The 21,562-nt window shown below is 28.1% G+C and overlaps 1 protein-coding gene across 1 annotated transcript in view; it reads right to left on the reverse strand.

The window, feature by feature from the left end:
- LOC107441737 (agrin) overlaps positions 1-21,562 on the reverse strand; it is a 342,845-nt gene that overhangs the window by 89,170 nt on the left and 232,113 nt on the right. The window contains exons 7-8 of the mRNA XM_071183001.1: positions 14,023-14,235; positions 5,205-5,299 (exon numbers count right to left, since the gene is read on the reverse strand). Coding sequence (XP_071039102.1) covers positions 5,205-5,299; positions 14,023-14,235 — 308 coding nt within the window. The remainder of the gene's footprint in view (positions 1-5,204; positions 5,300-14,022; positions 14,236-21,562) is intronic.

Consider the following 21,562-nt stretch of genomic DNA (forward strand, 5'->3'; position numbering starts at 1 on the left):
TTTTAGGGCATGAATCTGAATTGAACAACCTGATAATGCTCACTCTGGTTATTGTTTCCGTTTTTAAAAGCGCTATATGTTGAGCCACCTCATGTGACATTTGCCATGTGACATTTTTAGCAGCAATCATTGGTCGATTTTCTAATGTTGCCATTCGGGGAGTTGTAATGAGGCTTTTTTTTGGTGCCGTGTAAGAGAAATATATATATAGATAACACTCTACATTTCGTTTATAGCGTACATTTTGTACAGTTCCTGGCCAAACTATTAGACGCACTATAAGATTCTATGTAAAATCTTAATTATCAGCTGATACTATAACAGCTTTATTGTTTTTACGCTATTGAAACCGGTTTGCACTTGTGTACGTTCGTGTATCATATTGGTTAAATTAGACCATACATAGTATAAATTTGATGACAGGATAAATTGAACTGTACATTACATAAATATAGAATATTTATTATATCAATCATTATATGTATTAGTATATTATAATAATTAGATGAAATTATTAGACGCACTTTAATGTTTTAATAATTACATGATTTGCCGATTTTATAAGCAATACTTTTATATTTAAACATAAATGTAATGTATTTTAATTCCGGAGATTTTTTATATAGTTATATACTTTTTATTTGTATCTATTTTGAGCGTATTGCATTATAATGTTAACCAATTGATACAGGAGCGTAAACAAATGCAAACCGGTTTCATCCGAGTAAAAACAATACAGCTGTAGAATATCACCTGCTAATTATAATTTTACATAGAATCTTATAGGGCGTCTAATAGTAAGGCCAGAGGCTGTATAACATGCGTCTCCATTTTCACATTATTTGCCTTATTTTGAAGTAAAATGCCTTTTATTTGGATTATAATTTTTTTATGTTTTAATTATGAAATTAATTTAATTTCAGAGCCATATTATTTAGTAGGGCGATATACGGAAACACAATTGGCGCCTAAAAAAGAGGTTGCCTATTTTACTCATGCGGCACATCCTAATATATATTTACCACTAAATCACTTAGCTAACTCTTTTATTTACATTAAAGTCTTGCCTCACTAAACTTTTTGGGGGTAAACGAAAGCCAAGTTTTTCTGTCTTAATGACAAAATACCAAACAAGAAGATTAGTTGTCTCTCAGCCCAAACTTATTTACTTTTAGAAGAATTTTCCCGTAATTAATAATTAAAAGTATTTAATTCACTTTAGACCGAAACGAAAGGAAATGGGCGCTCACATTAGTACGAAAGAGAAACTCTTTTATAAATAGATTGAAACTTTGAAAGCTTAGCTGGAAAAATCTCTGTTGTTTTATCTCGACGCACAAAAACAAATGGTACAATGGAATTGTATTTGGTCCAAAAATAAATTGAAAGTTTCTGGCTTTTAGGAACTTTTATACTCCGACACTCAAAGTAAAATAAATTTTGTCTAAGTTAAACAATTCTCTTATCTATCTTTCCCACCAAATGGAATTTTAAGAAAGCAAGGAGAAGATTGAATTGAAAGTCTAAAATTGTTCTTTTTTTTTGTGCGTCAAACTAAATAAACAATTGGAAAAAAATAGAATTCAAAATTTAATTTACTAATAAAATTTGTGGAATAAAATAGAGAGTAACATATTGCTCTGAAACATCCAGCAACAAACGATATTGCGGCTTTTTCTTCTTCAATTTGATAAATTGCTTACTCAGTTTCGGTGCAAAGAAACTGTTAGAATAAGAAAACAAATTTTTGCTGTTCCCAAGTTTTGATAAAACTATTATTTTGTGCTCACTAAATGATTGAAAAGTGTACTTTTTAAATGTAACTTTAAAATATTTATTCTTTAAAAGTCTTCAGAAAGTATAATATTATTACAGTTTTTGAAAAATCAATATTTTTAATTTCATTTGAAATTTTATTTTTACTTAAATTTTTTTACGAAGTTCTTCATTATATTTTAAAGTCTTAGCTATTTAAACCAAATAAATAGAATTTTCTTCAATTTCATAAATTTCTTCCTCAATATGATAAATTGCTTACGAGTTTCGATGAGAGGAAACTGCTAGAATTACAAAACAAATTTTTGCTGTTCCAAAGTTTTGATAAAACTATTTTGTGCTTACTAAATGAGTGAAAAGTGTACTTTTAAAATGTAGCTTTAAAATATTTATTATTTAAAAGCTCTCAGAAAGCTTACAGTTAAATTCTTAGAATTAAAAGCTTGCAGTTTTTGAAAAATCAAAAATTTTGAGGTTCTTCATTATAATTTTAAACCTCAGATATTTTAACCAAATAAATAGAATTTTTTTCAATTTCATAAATTTCTTCAATTTGATAAATTGCTTAGTGAGTTTCGGGATAAAGAAACTGTTAGAATTCCAAAACAAAATTTTGCTGCTCCCAAGTTTTGATTAAACTATTGTTTTGTGTTTACTAAGTGATTGAAAGTTGTATTTTTTAAATGTAGCTATAAAATATTTATTCTTTAAAAGCTTTTAGAAAGTATATTATTATTAAAGTTTCTGAAAAATCAAAATTTTCTGTTTAGTTAATTTTTTTGAATTTTTTTTCTCAAGAAAATCAAAAATTTCTTTTGTTTAGTTAAAAAAATTTTTTTAGATTCTCCATTATAATTTTAAATCTTAGTTATTTAAGCCAAATGAATAGAATTTTAACAAAACAAATTTTATTTATTCTAATGCTTTGCAGAAAAAAGGAAATATATTGTCATTGCTAAATGATTTAAGGGTGTTCTTTTTTAACTTTAGCTTTCAAAATACTTATTCTTTAAAAGCTTTTGAGAAGCATAATATTATTACAGTTTCTGCAAAATTGAAATGTCCAGTTTAATTTAAAATAATTTTCCTCAGTCAAAATATTTTAGAAGCGATTCACCATACTTTTAAATCTAGCTATTTAAAGCAAATAGAAATTTTACAAAATAAATTTTCTTTATTTTCATGTTTTGCAGAAAACGTGCTATTTTTATTAAATGATTTAAAGTGAACTAAAGTTTTAAAATACTCATGCTTCCAAAAGGGTTTCAGAAAAAATAATACTATTATAGATTTTACTGGTCTCGTTTAGTTTAGTTTTTATGTTGGTTAAAATAGCTTTAAAAATTTTTAAACAACGCTTTTAAACTTTAAAGAAAGAAAAAAATGACAAAAAAATCGTCTTCATTTGAAAAATTTAACCATTTTTCTTGAACAAAACGATATTTATTAAATCGTTTTATAATTATTTTTTCAAAATGTGAGATTTGTAAAGTGGCTTTGTTAAAGTAATTTCCAAACGGTAGGGAATTAAACCAAAATAAAATTAAATTTTAATTTTTAGAACACATGAGTGAATACATGATTGAAAGAAGTAGGAATCATTATCAAAATATGCGGAAAAGAAACATTTTTAATTTATTCTTTTCCACATACTTTGAATTATTGATTCTTTTCTGCATTTGTCAACTTGTTAATAAATTTTTTTGAAGTTTCCGGGTGTTAAAAACGTTTATGCATAAGCTTATGCACAAGTTAGCAAGATAAGCTAAATTAAAGACTCACTTTTCAAAAGAAATCTTACTTACTGCATATTCACTACTAAAGCAGAATATTATAGTTGAGAATACTGCAGAAAGATATGATTAAGCTTTTAATAACACTCATAGAAGATTAATTTTTGTTTCATTATTATTTCATCAAGCAAAGATATTTATTAAACAATCATAAACATGATTTTAATTAAAATCTTGTAACGATATCCCGTATACACAATTTCATAGCTTTACGTTATTTTTTTTTGTTCGTTAATTTGGAAAAATTTAGCTTAGAACAAATTCCTTGTCATCAGAACAGAGTCCGCATATTAGCTTACAGCTCTCTGATTGTCATTTTAATTGGATAATCAGGATAAAGCAATAAATTTGTCTCTTTGATCTCATTAGTTTCGGAAAGGAATGAGATATTTGTTCGAGAATCCTATGTTCGATGGGACGAGAAACATTCGAATGAATTATGTTCAGTTAGTCCTTTTCATCTATTGTAGAGATAAAAGCTAGTGGTGTTCGAAATTCAATTTGGTTAAATTGCGAAATTAAAGTTGCATAGGTTTCATAGAATAAACCAAATCTGCTGTTAAAAGAACAATAGAATACGCTTCCTTATACCAAAAATACATTATCTATATAATGCACAGTATTTTATCTAATCATTTAATTTATAAAAAAAATGAAATTTATAAAATAAGCACAGAAATCAAACTCATTTTTTCTATATTTATTATTTTCATCTTTATCATTTTGTTTACTTACTAATTTTATTGTTATTATTTGTATTAATTTATTATTTTGTATTAATTTAGATCAAAATAGGGGGGAAATATAATATTTAGCATTTTAATAATTTTTGGCTATGAATTTGTCGGTATCATTTTTCTGTGTTAAAGGTTAAATCTTCCAAACACAGCTCACTTTCGAAGAATAATTTTAAACATTTGCACTTATCTGCAGTTAATTATATTTAATTTCATTAATTTTCAAAATGGATTATTGATAAATTTTTAAATATGAATTTTAAACATTTTTTTTTACAAAAATATGTTTTTATTTATTTCATATTTTGGAACAAATATAATTCCGAGAATCTAACAGATTTTTATTTAGTATCTATCAGACAGATTTTTAAAATAACAAATCCATACTAAATATATTTTTACTGGTAATTAGAGTGTCTGAAAAAATATATAAAAGGGACACTGGTGTTCCATCTGCGAAAAAGAATATGTGAATTAAATACTTAAATAATTTTAAATAATTCTTATTTTTAATTATTCCATATTTTATTATTTAGAACTAAATACCTTTTATTTTAAAAAACTTCATATCCTTAATTTTTGAATATTTCATTTGAATTTTTATAATTAAATATTTTTAAATAATTAAGCATATATGAATAATTAAATATTCATGAATAATTAAATATTCATGAGTAATTAAATATTCATGAATAATTAAATATACATGAATAAGTCAATGCTCATGAATAATTAAATAAAAGTAATTAAAAATTTTTTGAATAATTCAATATTTTTGAATTATTAAATATTTATGAATAATTAACTATTTTTGAATAATTAAATATTTTTAAAAAATTAAATATTTTTAAAGAATTAAATATTTTTGAATAATTTGAAAATTATATTGTAAACTTACTTTGATGCAGGAGTGTGGACAGACACAACGAGCTTCATTCTTTCCATTACTCTCACATACAGCATAGAATTCACATTTCTTGTTTTCACACCCATCTAATGAAAACAAAATCAATTAATTAAAACTTTTTTTTAAAATTTAATTTAAAGAAAAAAACACAATTTTTATTTATCAGACCTTGAAATTCAACTAATATAAGGTTAATGCCACATAAATAACTGTTGACAAATTCTTGTTCGGAGAAGATTTGTAACTTTTTTTTTCTATTTTTATAGTCACTTTATAAATTAGATTTTTCTTTATAAATTAGATTTTGTTTTTTATTTTTACAGTCATTTTATAATTAGCTGTGGTTGCTTAAGGGATAGAGTACTGGCTAATGGTACAATGAGCGGAATCGGGTTCGAATCTCAGTGATGGCTGGTCGATACGAATCCACACCCAGCTTTCCCCGACCTAACTTACAATTTCTTTCATTGCTAGACAGGCCATGGGTTAGAGTTCCTTTGTTGTCAGGGAATGTTTTCGGGATTTTCGTCTCCACGTAACGCAAGTGTGGGCTAGTTCCATTCAAAAGTCATCCACGAAAGTAAATTTCTCCGATTACTGGATACAGAAGTTTAATGGTCTGCTGGGCTGTGTTTATAAGTACAAGGCTGCGGAGTTGAACTTTGGCAGTTGCAAACACAGAATTGAGTCGGCTGTTGAACGACGGTTATAAAATAATTTTTTTATATTTTTTTATTTAATTAAAAAGTGCGATTTATTTAAAATACGAAAGCTAAATACTAAATAAAATAATTTTGAAATCACATAAATTAGTGTGTGTCGGCAAATTTCTCTTTGGAAACGAATTGTCAGTTGTTAGAATTTTAGCTTTAATAAAAACATCGATTTATTCATTATTTAGAAGTTGACAACCAGCTAAAAAAAATTTAAAACCACATAAATTAGTTCGTGCAAAAAATATCTCTCACAAACAAGATATTAGTTAGATTTCCAATTTTTTTCCGAGATAATTTATTTTTTTGATATTTTGCATTCGCTTGATGTATTTACAAAATTGAAGTATTTGCAGAAATCCCGAGAAAATGCCCTTCCCCCCTTGAATTAAATAATAAAACAGGGAAAAATTGTTAAAAAAATACATGTCGCGAAAATAATTATTATTTTGAAATTTTTTCTTTTATTAATTTATTTTCGCCATATATCTTCGGTGTTAAAATCGTGTAACAATGATATATGATCCAAAATCGCTTAAACTCTATAAACCGTATCAAAATCATATCACTCAACAAACATCAGTTTCCACACAGAATCGAAATTACAAAGGATAAAATTTTGAATGAAAAATACTTAAGAAATTTAAAATAAGTGATGAACAAAGTATTAATTCAAATTTTTCTTCCGGGAGATTGCGCTCACTGGATTTTTTTTAACTTTCAAAATCTGAATCCGGAATCATGAAAAGTAAATTTTCTAAAGGATAGTAGATTTTCTAAAGGACAAATGCTCTATGGACATACTATTAATAAGGCCGAGCAAAGTGAATATAGTACAAATTATCTGAAGAAAAAAGACATACTGAAGTTTCGGTAATATAATGAAGAAGCAAGAAGCTTTTTTAGTGTTGAAAGAGAGAAGAAACTGCAGCAAACAAGTAAAAACAAAAATGGCTTAATCAATAGGGAAAAAAACTGGTTCAATCAATAGGAGATGAAGAGCAAGCTTGAACGAGATAGTCAAAGGAAGTACGATACCAAATAGGAGAATGTGAAAGATAAAGATTAAATAGATATTTTAATAATAGAAATTTATTACATTTAAATCTTGAAAATTACCCTCCACCAACGCCATTATTTCTTATCTCCTTTTCTCTGTTTGATTATATACTTATTTCTTATCCTTTATAATTAAAACCACTCTTTCACCTTGTTGAAATTTGTAATTTTAATTTAACACTCCTTCTATCAATCTTTGTTTCGACAGTGAAAATCTTGATCACCTCGTGGCTCAACTACCACTATAAATATGAAATACCAATTCACTAGTATATAAGATATCTTAACTTTGAACTAAGTTAACATGTCTTATATACTAGTGAGTTGGTATTTAATATTTGTAGTGCTACTTACGCCACATTACTCCCCTTCCAGACTTTCATCTGTGATAGAATTCGATGAACCAATACCACTAGTTGATTTTATGCTGTTTTTTTTATTTATATCATTTCTCTCATTATTTTTTTTCTTTCCATTTTTTTTGTTTATTGGCCGGGAGTCTTTTATTTACTTCACCGGATTTTTTTTCTATTTTTGAGTGCTATATTTAAAGCAAATCAACTATTTAAAGTGGACCATCCATCGATGTTGACGAGTTCATAAGACGTCCGCAAGTCACCATACCTTCATATATCAAAAAGTACCTCAAGATAGAATTATCTTAAAAGGAAATCCGGTGAAGTAAATAAAAGTCTCCCGGCCTATGAACAAAAAAAAAACAAAAAAAATAATGGAAAAAATATAATGAGCAAAAATGATATAAATAAAAAAAACAGTATGAAATCAACTAGTGGTATCGAATTCTATCACAGATAAAATTCTGGAAGGGGAGTTATGTGGGGTAACTACCACCATAAATATTAAATACCAATTCATTAGTATATAAGACACGTTAACTTGATTCGGACTTGAGGTGCCTTTTGATAGATGAAGGTTGACATAGTCTATAGTTTCATCCCCTTCAACCTCTTGAATATAGAACAGGAATTAGAGCACGCATTATTTTGTGTTTTATTCATGCCGTTTCGCATTGTTCACATGCAGCGCAAAGTTTACCCTTCTTTATTTGGATCAAAATAGTATTGTTAATTTCAGCTTTTTAAACAGAGATGTTTTATTTTCACAATAATTTTTCAATGTCAGATTTCACAGTAGTTTGAACAATAGGTTGAGTGAGATAGAACAGTGGGTGGAATAAGATAGAACAATGGGTTGAGCGAAATTGAACTGTGGGTTGGTTGAGCGAGAATAACCTGTGGGTTGAGCGAGTTTTACAAGTGAGGTGAGCGAAGGAGAAGAATGGATTAAATGAGATTAGAATCCAGCTTCTGAGAAATCTCATTTGGGTGGATAAATTTTGGTAGGAATAAAATCTTTCGAGAAATTAATCTTTCGAGTATTTGTTTGGGACAAGAAGATGACATGCTTATAGAAGATTTGCAGAAATTATAAAAATTAAGAAATGCATATTAAATATGAATTATGTAAACTGTTTGTTGAAAATATGTAAACTGTTTATTCAAATTATGCAATCTATAAGTCGATTTATACAATTCAGTACTATTCCGAGTCATTTAAAATAACATATTTTCTGTTTCCAATAAAGGAATAAAAATTCATTATTTTACTTCTGCAAAATCGAAATAATTAGAACTCTATTTCTTTAGCAGCTTTATATATTTTCTATCTCGGCAAATGTAAATCATAAAATGAAAGAAAAAAATTAATCTTAATAATACAACAGAAAAAAAACTGACACCAGCATCATTTATAATTCTCATTAATTATTTCTCGTAAAAAGCTGAAAGCGTATTTTTTTCTTTACATTTACTATCTAATTGATAACGTATAAAAATATTAAAAATTAAAAACAATCCAAGCACTCGTAAAATTGTAAATTGCTTTAATTAGTTGTGTAATTGATTTTTAAAGAAAAAAACCTGTCCTTTAAATTAAAGGTTTTTTTCGTTTATAAAATTTTTATGACAATCTAGAAAGAAAGAGAAAAAAAACTTTATCAATTTGAAGATACAAAAATAATAATTTTTTCTTTGCCTTTAAGTCTTCAGATGCATAAAAATGAATTTCAGATCAATAAATAAGCAATTTAAAAACCTTCATTTAGGCAATTAGAATAACTAATAATTATAGAATAAATGAAAAGTGAATTCTTCTTATCTTATTTTTTTATTCAATGAAGATTAACTTCAGAATATCAATAAAATAAAAAAAATTTCGAAAAAAAATCTAGTATTTTTTCTGTGAAAATGTTTTAAAAATATATATAATTTTTATTCTGTTAAGCATACCTATGCTTAAAAAAACAAAAAAAAAACATAAATTAATTAAAAGACGAAAATGGACAGATTTAATTTAAAGGCGGAAGGCGGAAAAAACATGAACTAATTGAACGGAAAATGCTACAGTGAGAAATTTTTTTTTAAAAACTAACAAAATATGGTAAAATTTACAATTTCTCTAATTCTATGAGAACAACAAAACCCTCAATCAGTGATTATTATCGAAACGTCATGGTAACGATTCTATTATATTTATTAGAAATTCTATTAGAAAAATGCCATTAAATGTCATTCGAAATCAATAATTAATTATATATGGTTTTCTGATTCGACATAACCTTTGGTAAACGAAATAAAATTTAGTAATTTTACTATGATACTTCGAGGATGGCATGAAAGTCATTTATTTGATTATATTTACTTTTCAGTTTTGTTTTTTTTCACTAAATTAAACTTAACTATAATTAACTATAATTTTGAAACTATAATTTTGACTTAAACTATAATTTAAAATTGACTTAACTTATAAAATTGACTTAAACTATAATTTTGAAAACCATTATCTCCGGTTAACAGTTCCCATATGAATGAGAAAATTGCCAAATGCATAATTTAAATATCATATACTTGGGTTTTCATTATCAGAATTATGGTCCTTTTATTCAAAATGTCATTAATCACAGTACAGTCATATTTCCAGATTTTTTTTTCTCCTTATAAAACATGTTTAACCATCGTATTTAGCTTATATTTAAACTGGCTCCTTAATAAGGAAACATCTCTTCATAGATCAGAAATTAATACCGGTTTTCGTTTCTTCCACGTTTAAATATCAATAAAGAACTCTAATGTTCGTACTCTTTCAGTTTCATTTCTGAAAAGAAATATAAATATTTATATTAAGGACGGTGCTTTCGAAACATCGATCCTTATTTTATAAAAAATTTTAAATGATAACTTTTAATTTTTTCATAAATAAAGAAAAGGACTTGAGTTTGCTTGCTAAACTTTACACTAATGTCGATATGGTCTTGCAAACATTTTATCTATGTATTTTAAAAAAAAACAAACAAAAGGTGTTAGAAATCAGAACAAAATATTCAAAGAATATTACTCATTTTAACAATTTGCTAACTTAAACATACGTTTTAAGCATTTTCCAATACAATATTTAAAGAGTAACACAGTAAAATATAACTTTAAGATTAGTGACATTGAATTTTATTCTTCTAGCTCTTTTGGCAATGAATATTGTTTATACAAGATGTTACACTGTTTCCTTCTGTTTAATAGGACATTAGTGTTCTTTCTATTTGAAAAAAATATATAATGGAAAATTTCGCTTTTATTTCTATTATTATCCATTATTTTGCTTTAATTCATCGGATGGAATACAACACAAGATTTTTGTTACAATTTTTTTAAATTTTTTTTATCAGCCTTAAAACCCACTGGCGTGCGAAGTTAGGAGAATGTTTTTCTCGTAACAATTAAAAACCGGTTTTGCTATGCGGGTTAGACTGCTGATTAAATTGCGACTTTGAACGTGCTGTACTGTCAAAAAGTTTTTTCTTGTTTCAAAACTAAATTTTTAAATATAGAAAAAATTTAAATATGAAAAAAAAATTTCTACAATGTTATTGAAACATATTTGAAACCAAATGGTTAGTTAATGTGGTATTGGAAAGAAGGGCATTGAAATAAAGACTCATCTTTTCATTAATAACTCGAATTACTGTTCATTAATAATTACTGTTACATCTGACAACAGTAAAAACGCTTATGAAATTTCAGTAATACAACATAGAAATATGATTAATTTTATTTTGCTTTTTTTTGTTTTTTTTTTTTTTTAAAAACTCAGAAGTTATATCCTGCATAATTATTTGTTTCCTCTGCCAAAAATAAAAATTATTGGACAATATCAATAATATTTCGCTCTTTTAAGAACTTGATATATCATCCATAATTATTGCTTTATCTTCCAATAATTAAAGTATTTGTGAAATTTTAATAACATCTCCCAGAAATAGGATACATTTTATTTTACTTGTTTTTCTCTTTTTGTAAATTTCGAATTTATGTCCTCTACAATTACTGCTTCATCCACCAACATTAAAGAAATAACATCTTTTAAAACGCAATGTCTTGCCTAAATATAACGAAGAAAACATTTATTGAACAGCAGAAAAAATTTCGAATTTATATCCTCTACAATTACTGTTTCATCCACTAACGTTAAAAAAATCATAACATCTTTAAATACGCAATTTCTTGCCAATATATAACAAAGAAAACATTTATTGAACAGCAGAAAAAAATTTCGAATTTATATCCTCTACAATTACTGTTTCATCCACCAACGTTGAAAAAATCATAACATCTTTAAATACGCAATTTCTTGCCGAAAGAAAAAGAAAAACATTTATTAAACTGCAGCAAACCCACCCACTGAGAAGGGATATAATCCACACTATTCTTTCATGTCTTAAAACACAATTTAATAAACCAGAACAAGAAGAAAAAAGAAACTGAATTTGAAACAATTTTACTACATCGCAAATAAAATATATTACTTGTATTAAGCATATCCTGCAGTTTTCTAAAATTAATTATTACCGTTAATCAAAAATATTTTTGTGAAAAAAAAAACTGTTAGCTGCAAGACACCTCGAGTAATTAAAGCTTAATTACTTCTATCTTCACATGTTTGTCCTCGAATTTTCTTGAAAACAAAATTTTTTTTTTGAATATTGTTTTTAAAAAGGTCTTTGTAAACTAATCTTAAGAAGCTCTAAACAGATTTTCTAAGAATTAATTATTCATTTAGTGCGGTATCTCCATAAAAGAAATAGATAAGTGATTGATAGTGATGATAATTAAAAGATAACTTAATTAATCAACGCGTGAGATAAGTTTTATGAAGAGATAAAGGATAATTTAACATTTTATTCATTTTACTCTTTCGTCATCACTTTTAACACTGGCTAATGATTGGCCAGTTTTCATCCTTTTAAAATATGATGTTTGTGAAATAATTAGTGCTGTCATGAAACATTTTAATTGCTATTATTTTATGAAGCGAATATGCAAATTTTATTCTTTTTTTTTCTATTTTTGGTTTAAATAAAAATTAATAACTAATGCATTGAAACAAACTCGATAAACATAAAAACATGATAAATATAAATTTGATAAACATAAAATTATATTACTTTATGTACTATCATGCGTAAGCAAATGCGTGCAAGTAGTTTTAAATATACTATATGGATTAATTTTAATTTTTTAAAATTTGAGGAATGTAATTTATTTCTTAATTTTAACGTTGTTTCGAATCACTTTTTAACTGAAGGATATGATATTTAAACGTAAGTCATTCTTAGTTATTAAAACACAATAAAAAAAACTGTAAATTTGCTCAAGAATCTATTTGCTAAATTGATCATATTTTTTTTAACATTAGTATTATTTATTGACTAAATTACTCTAGCTTAGGCTAGTTGGCTCAAGAGTTAATTATAATAGCTTATTATCATTTCCGTTAGTTGCTATTGTGATGCTAATTATGTTAATAGTTTTTATTCCGAATTTTGCTTTTGTTTTTTTAAGAAAAATTGAAACTGAACAAAATTGTTTGGAAAATGGTTACAGATTATTATTCAAGTATGTTTCTTTAATCTAACTTTCAAGTTTTTCTGGCATGCAAAATATACTGTTTCCAACGTACTTAATGTGTAAAGTCAAAATTCTTCTTACAAATAAAGTCATTTACACTTTCACATGATTTGATTTAAAAAAAAAAATTTAAAACATTTATCAGAATAGACGGAAAGAAAAATCGGAAGGTATGAAAAAATAACAATAACGATTGTTTAGAAAGTTTTTCAAGCGTCAGCGTCCAAACCATAAAATAATTTTAATTATTTTTTTTCAACTCTTGCTTTTTCTCATTTTGATTGTTTTTAAGGACAAAAATTCTCTTTTATTACTTCCTTAGCAACAATTTTACCTTGGCCCAAAATTGGCTCAATATAGATTTTATAAGAACATGCATCGGGGACCAATATTGGGATATTAATATTTCGTAATGTTGATCCTAGAATGGCCTATATAGGGGGGCCTACATTGGCCAACACAGAACCTACATTGGCTAAATAATGGATACAAAATATCGAGTGAATCTGACAGTTCTATATAGGACCGATATTGGTTGTAAAGTGGCTGTAAAATATCGGGTGAATCGGAATGTTCTATACAGGGCCAACATCGGAAAAATAATGGTCCTTATTGAGCCAAGATTCATGACAATTGACCCAATGAGAGTCCAAGTTATTTTGCTGATAGGTTTATGGTATCCCAGTTACAGTTAAGAGCTAGTAGAGTTTAGACATTTAAAAGCAAATATCCGGAATACCTCCCTGTAGTGTATCTACCACTACATAAATATAATTCCAATTCACTAGAATATAAGGCACGCTAACTCGATTCTATGGTGGGGAATTCTATTTCATAGATGAAGGTTGACTATGTCGATATCTACTCTCCCCACACTCACCTTACCCCAAAGAAAAAAAATATTTGATGAATATAATCCAGAAAATAAACATTTATTTTGTTGGTTTGGATTATGGAATTTACAAATCTGGTCGTGTTTTATTGTTGGGCAAAGATTAACTGAAATATACAATCTGGATGAAATGCGTAGTTGTTACAAGTTGTAAAATAAGATCTTACTACAAAGTCCTGTATAGGCTACATCAATGTCCGTTTTCTGTTCACACCCCTCTTGTTTTAGCTTGCAGATATTTGTATAGGATATTCCATCAGTCCCGCATATTGGCTCAAATTCTTCAGTACAGGTTGGACATTCGCAGACTGCGTATCCTCCTTTGATGACGCAAATAGCACCAAAGTAACAGGCATGTTTATGACAAGGACCACGTTCACCTATGTATAGAATAAAAAATTAAATGAGGTTAATGAATTAAGGAGATATATACATTTAAAACAATTTTATTGTAAAAGTGCAGTCCCTAGCGAAATTATTAGACGCACTATCAGATTCTATGTAAAATCTTAATTATCAGTAGATACTATACAGCTTTATTGCTTTTTACACGGTTTGCACTTGTTTACGTTAGTGTATCAATGGGTTAAATTAGACGATATATGATATAAATTCGATGATTTTATTTTATTTTATAACCGTCTTTGAGCAGCACACCCAATTTTTTGGGTTTACAACTACTAATGTACAACTCCGTAACCTTGTCATTTTGAGCACAATGCGGAAGACAAGGGAACTCCTGGATCAAGTATTGTGAAAAATTTGCTTTCGTGGAAGACTTTTTCATGAAACTAACTCGCATTTGCGGTACACAACTAGAGGAAGACCACGAGAACCTCCCCCGGTTAGCCTGATGGCAAAGGGACTCTAACCCATGATCCGTCCACCACTGAGGATATTTCACGTCAGCAATGTGGTCGGGGCAAGTCGGATGCGGAATTCTTATCGACCAGCCATCGCCTGGATCGAACCCCGGTTTACCTCATTGGAAGGCGAACGCTCTATCCCCTGAGCCATCGCGACTCAAATTAGACGATAGGATAAATTCGATTATATAGTATATAAATATAGAATATTTATTATGTCAAGTATTATATTAGTATATTATAATAATTATTCGGCGCACAGTAGGTTTTTAATAATGACATTATTTGCACGAGTTTATATGCAATACTTTTATATTTAAACATACATGTAATGGATTTTTATTCAGGAAAGTTTTTATAGACTTACTCGTATATACTTCCTATTTGTATTTATATTCAACATATTGCATTACAATGTTAACCAATTGATAAAGGAGCGAAAACAAATGCAAACCGGTTTCATCCGAATTAAAACAATACAATATCACCTGATAATTAGAATTTTACATAGAATCTTATAGTGCGTATAATAATATGGCCAGTGACTATAGAGATTTATTGTTTTATGCAACTTAGAGTTGCTTTTATTTTTTTTTCTGAAACTGGCAGCATTGCCATCAATTTTTTGAGCAATGATACAAGTATCATTACAAAGCAACAACAATAGTATAATAATTAAATTCATCTTGACGACTCATTAGACTTATGCAGAGCTATCCCTAAAGTAACAGTGATGGAATTTTTTTTTCATTGAGTCAGACTAATAGAACGTTTTTTTCTGGAGCACACGGTAGACAATTATGTTAAGGACTTTATCGCTCAGTCTTTAGTTTTTAAATATTTCTTACAAGTATTTTTACAAATATATTTTTTACTAATATTTTTAATAATACAAATATTTTTTACAAATATTTTCAATATTTAAATATTTTCAATATTTAAATATTTTCAATATTTAAATATTTCTTATATTTAAATATTTTTATTATTTAAATATTTTCAATATTTAAGTATTTTTAATATATTTCTAATATTTAAATATTTTTAATATTTAATATTCAAATATTTTTAATATTTAATTTTTAAATATTTTTAATATTTAAGTATTTTTAATATTTAATATTTAACTATTTTTTAATATTAAATATCTAGTTTTTTAATATTTGTTTGTGATTAACGTGGATAGCGGGCCTATATCTCCGAATTAGTATTCCTAAAGTTTTCTAAAACCACGTGATTACTTTATTTATAAATGTGATTTTCAAACGCGTTTTTATAAAATTAAATAACTTAAAATCAACGGTAATTGACACAAATAACAAAATGTACTAAAAAGCAAAATAAATGGAGAAAAGGTACTGATGCGTTTAAGGGAACCACGGAAAGCGCCATGCTGTTATTGAATATCTAATGATTCTAAATTAATTTCAGATAATAATTTTGCTACTATTACTGCAATTTATGTTGCTTTCAATAAGTAACAAATAGACTACTGCAGACACCGAAAGGGATAAGTACCGGCGAAATTTTGACCCTGGAGCAACAGTAACGATTCTGATTAGACTTAATATTTATTTTGAGGTGATGAATTTTTAAAAATTTGATTAGTTTAATCTAACAACGTAAAGCTACCGGAAAGTGCAATAAATGAAAAAAAAAAGGAAAATAAAGTATTTCAACTTTTTTAATCTTGTTGATGGTGTAAGCAGTTCATTTTGGGCATAATTTAATTGCGTTGCTGAGTGTTGTGGAGTAGGTAGTAAAATGTTCGAATCCAACTCCGACACCTGAGAATTTGACTCCAGTTTTAAATTCGATTTATGTTCAATTAAAATTTTCCCCGAATACCACGAAAGTATGAATTGGTATGGTATATTCTTTTATCCACTTTTTTGTAACGTTACTTAATTAATATTTTAATTTAATTAATAATTAAATTGCTAATGCTAGTACTAAAAAAACCTATTTTATTAGTTATCTTTTGCTATCTACCCTACTAATGACTAAAATTAATAATTAGATTAAATAACTAGATTTATATAAGTTTTTCTCTCGAATTATACGCACTTATACACTATAAATTGAACTTCATTTGTCCTTAAATCAAATGCTTATTATCAATACTAAGTTTACCGGGACGGGTACATTTGATTTTGGCCGGGATAGCCTGGTTGGAAGGACGTTGGGCTCATGTTCGTGAGATCGTGAGTTCGAATCCAGCAGGCCGAAAAATTCTCTATATTAAATGGTGACTGGTGTACGTTATATCTGTCCAGGTTACTAAGTCCTCCAAATTTCTATAACAAATCAATGTCTCTCTGGGTACTGAATTAGAGATTAATCGTTTTCTGGTTCAGGTCAAAATAACGATCTGTGGATGAATGAATGATGTAAGAATGGATCCACCGTTGTAAAATGGGCTGTGATATGTTAGTGGTTGAAGCGGTACTCTTGGTCATAGATGGCGCCACTTAACAAGAAAAGCACAAACTCCTTAAATCGCTGGATTTCCTGTAGCTGGCTTACTACTATTAGCTAGTGGCATTAGTGGCAACAGCAACCAAATGTACAAAACGGAGAAAATATTAGGGAATGTTTTGAAGATTTTTGAAACGTTAAAACGAAAAAGGAAACGAAATTTTTCTTAAAAAAAGAAAAATTAAAAAATTAAAAACTTTCTATTACTTTGCAAGAAAGAATGTCAGGAAAAAAATATCGCGTGTAACTTACAAAAATCGATTAGGTATAGTTTTAGTTAATATTCCAGGCAATATGTTCATTTTATGTAATGTTTAACTTGAAATGCGTTGCAAGACTTGGTTATGAAATTTTGAAAGAAAACAAATGAAAAGTAAGAGGATTTTGAATAACCTATAATAGCATTCAATAAAACGCCAAATTTTCAACAGAATTCTTTAAAAAATTTATTAAAAAAAGGTCTTGCAATACATTTTAGGATGTAATAAACATAAATTGAACTCAGTTCCTGCAAAATTAACGAAGACTTTATCTAAGATATATCGACAAATTCGATTCTTTATTTCTTACTTTTTCATGTACATCCATGGAAAAGTTGCTCTTTAAAAGCAAATTAAACTTATTTCATTCGTAATAAATGCAACAAACAAAACAAATATTAAGCACTCTAAAAGGAAATCAAATATAATATTTTAAACGATAAAATATAAATGCATTTATTTCACAATTCTGTGTTAAGAATGAAGCAGTTACTGGTTGTTAACTGAAAATTTCTCATAAATATTTTGATTGTAGAGACAATTTAATATAAGATATTATGTTTAATAAATAGTTATGTTGCTAGAAATATTTTGTCTAATTTTTAAACATAAATTAATTGTAACAACCAAATTTAAAATATTTAACATTTCATTAATTTAAAGAATATTAACATGGATTTAACTAAATTTTCTTTTTAAACTTCCGTTAATTAAAGTTTTCAGATATAATTCGAATTACTGCTTAGTATCTAATTTTACGAAAAATACTTGAATATAAGAGAAGTAATTGAATACTCTCAAAATGTTTAAAATATTTGTGAACAATAAGTGTGAAACAAGTAACACAAACATAACATGAAACGTAATGAAGCAAATTTAGATTCTCAAACATTAATGACAAATAACAATTATTCAAAATTTAAATTTTTTAATATTTTATAAGTTGAAAATGAATTTTCTGTAAAATATTTAGTTAATTAAAAGTATTCAATAAATAAAAGATTTAAAAAAATTAATTTTAATTTTTTTGAAGAAATCATTACATTTAATTGTACAGGATACAGGAGCATTTTGAACAGTTTATAAATTAAGTTCGCATTATATAAAGAAGTTAAACGTCACACAAATATCAGAATTTAAATCTACTTCAAAATTAGAAAATATTTTATCAAAAACTAGTTTCTTTTATGTTGAATAATTTCTTTTTTCAATTAACTTGAAACTTGGAAACAAATTTGAAATCTGAAAAATTTGCTATTTAAATTTTTTAGATTTAAACAAAAAGACTTTCTATGCTGCTCTGATTTAGCGAAAAATGTCGATATGGAAACATAAAAAAAGAACATTTTACACAATCTCAAAACATTCGAAACAGATTGCGAAGAAAATACATTCGCCAGAAACCTCTTGAAATCTGCTATATGCAAAGTGCTCCGATAAATCAAGCAAAACACGAGAACAAAAGTTGTACCGGTTTTCTAATATTCCAAACTTTTTCGAAATATTTTTGTACCTTTGAGTCTAAAGTCATCTCCAGTTTCCTGAGTTTTATATCTCTAACCTATTGGGAGAAGAACAATTGGTAAAAGAACAAAATGAAATCTTAGAGGGAGGATTGTTTTCAGAAACTTTAATGTTTTTACTTTCATAAAGTTTTTCTGTTCTTCTCTTCAATTTCTGTTTTTCTTTTTTTATGAATCAGAAGTTAAGAGATACCAAGCGTAACATTCCTTATCTATGAAAAAGGAAAAAATAGATCTTGGGAGTCCCATTTGAGTAAATTCTGAAGGCATAATAGATCAGTGCAAAAAGTTCTCTAAATGTTAAACATTGGATTGGGACCCGTTTTGAAAAAAACAAATACTTGGATGTGTAAATAATGTGATTCGATTTCAAGAAAATACCAAAACTATGGTGACCTTCCTCACACACTGCGCACTCAATTTTTTCACAGCCGAACAACACACGCGAAAGTAAGTTCAAATACAGCAGGCCTCAGATTTCCATGATGATTGGTGCACACTAAATCTGCCGGTTTCGCAAAGCCCTGAAAGTTCGCATGAAAAATAAATACCTATGGTACTGAATTGAAAATTAACTTTTCTCTGCTTCAAGCCAAAATTACGATTTGCGGATGAATAATTAAATTATAATTAGGTCCACCTTGTAAAACGGTCTATAAAGTGTATGGCTGATATCGTATTCTTAGCCATAGGTTACGCCACTGAAACACAACAAACGCACCCTCTCACTTACAAATTCTCTTGACTACCCAGGCAGGCTTGCTGGCATTGGAAAACGCCATTAGTAACAACAACAAAGTTTTTCTCATTCTTAACTCGAGGTTCCCAAATGCTTAAGAGACCTTTGTAAGGAAACCGAATCTGTAGTGACCTATTCCATGCAATATACACGAATTTTTTTACAGACGAACCACACACGTTCTTTCGAATCTTTACGAGAAGCATCAAAATATATGAACGTTGCGTTAACTCGAGGTTTCCAAAATGTGTAATTATTGTGATATTTTGCTTTAGAAGCAGAAATCATAACGATTCACTTCATACACTATCAATTAACTTTTTCGTAGACTCACAACACGCATATTGATCTTATTACTTATGCAGAAGCTCTCAATACATTGCAAATAATGATTTTTTTTTTAAATTTGAATCTACAAGCTACCGACATCATACACTGTACTATCAATTTTTTAAAAAGGGGAACATTCTGTGTTCCTACTGTTATATATTCAAGGGTTTATACAATCTTCAAATATAGAGCCGAGGTGAATCAGTGGATAGAGCTTTCGCTTTCCAATGAGGTGAACCAGGTTTGAATCCCTGCGATGGCTAGTCGATACAAATTCCGCACCCGGCTAGCACCAACCACAATGCTGACATGAATTATCCTCAGTGGTAGACGAATCATCGGTTAGTCTCCCTGCAGTCAGGCTGACCGTGAGAGGTTTTCATGGTTATACTCTCCATGTAACGCAAATGCGTGTTAGTTCCATCAAAAAGTCCTCCACGAAAATTAATTTCTCCCATTACTCTATCCAGAAGTTCCTTTATCTTCTGGTTTGAGTTCAAAACTACAAGGCTACGGCGTTGAACATTGGTAGTCGTAAACCAAAAATTGACTCGGCTGTTCAACGACGGTCATAAAATAAAATAAATCTTCAAATATATAGCCGTGATGGCTCAAAGGCTAGAGAGCTCGCCGTCCAATGAGGCGAACTGGGTTCAAAACTCAGCGATAGCTGGTCAATACGAATTCCTCATCCGGGTTGTATTAACCCTAGTGCGGACGTAAAATATCTCCAGTGGTAGACAGACCATGGGTTTGAACCCCCTAGAGCCGTCAGACTCGTGGGAAGTTTTCAGGATTTTCCCCTCCGTGTAGCGCAAATGCGGGCTAGTTCCATCAAAAAGTCTACCAGGAAGGCAATTTCCCTCAATACTTGATTCCTTGTCTTTTGGATTGGATTCAAAATTATAAGGTTACGAGGTTGAACATTAGTTGTCGTAAACCCAATAAATTGTGTCGGCTATTCAACGACGGTTATAAAATAAAATGCTCAAATATTATGACCACCTTTTTTAAAAAATATATTTATAATGACCCACTTCTCAAATTTTAGAAAGACAGGCAACTTTCTGAAAGAGGTTATTTCTATTATGAATAAAAATCAAAAAAATAATAATGAAACAGTAATTAAATATTATTAATCAAACAGATAGTAACGTCAGACCACTCTTGTCAGTTTTGTAAGTGATCAACTTAAATGCCCCTCTCTCAAGGGAAACAAAAAAGCATTCCAATTTATAAAAAAAAATGCGATACCTATTCTGCTTTACCCAAGTACTGCCATGGAAATTATTAATCGTGATTTTTGTATGTCAACGCCCTCATGGATTATATCTGACTACGTCAGATCTCAGGGGTTTGCCAATCACACACAAGTAATGTTTGATAATAAATATCATGCTACTGATTTATTAAAGAGGGAATGAAGCTAAAGTGTTAAAATCTACACCTATGACTTCAATAATTTATACATTCCATTTTAATTTCTCATATTGCGATTATCTTTCTTTTTA

Source organism: Parasteatoda tepidariorum, chromosome 7, assembly GCF_043381705.1.
Source record: "Parasteatoda tepidariorum isolate YZ-2023 chromosome 7, CAS_Ptep_4.0, whole genome shotgun sequence".
In the NCBI taxonomy this organism is placed as follows: domain Eukaryota; kingdom Metazoa; phylum Arthropoda; class Arachnida; order Araneae; family Theridiidae; genus Parasteatoda; species Parasteatoda tepidariorum.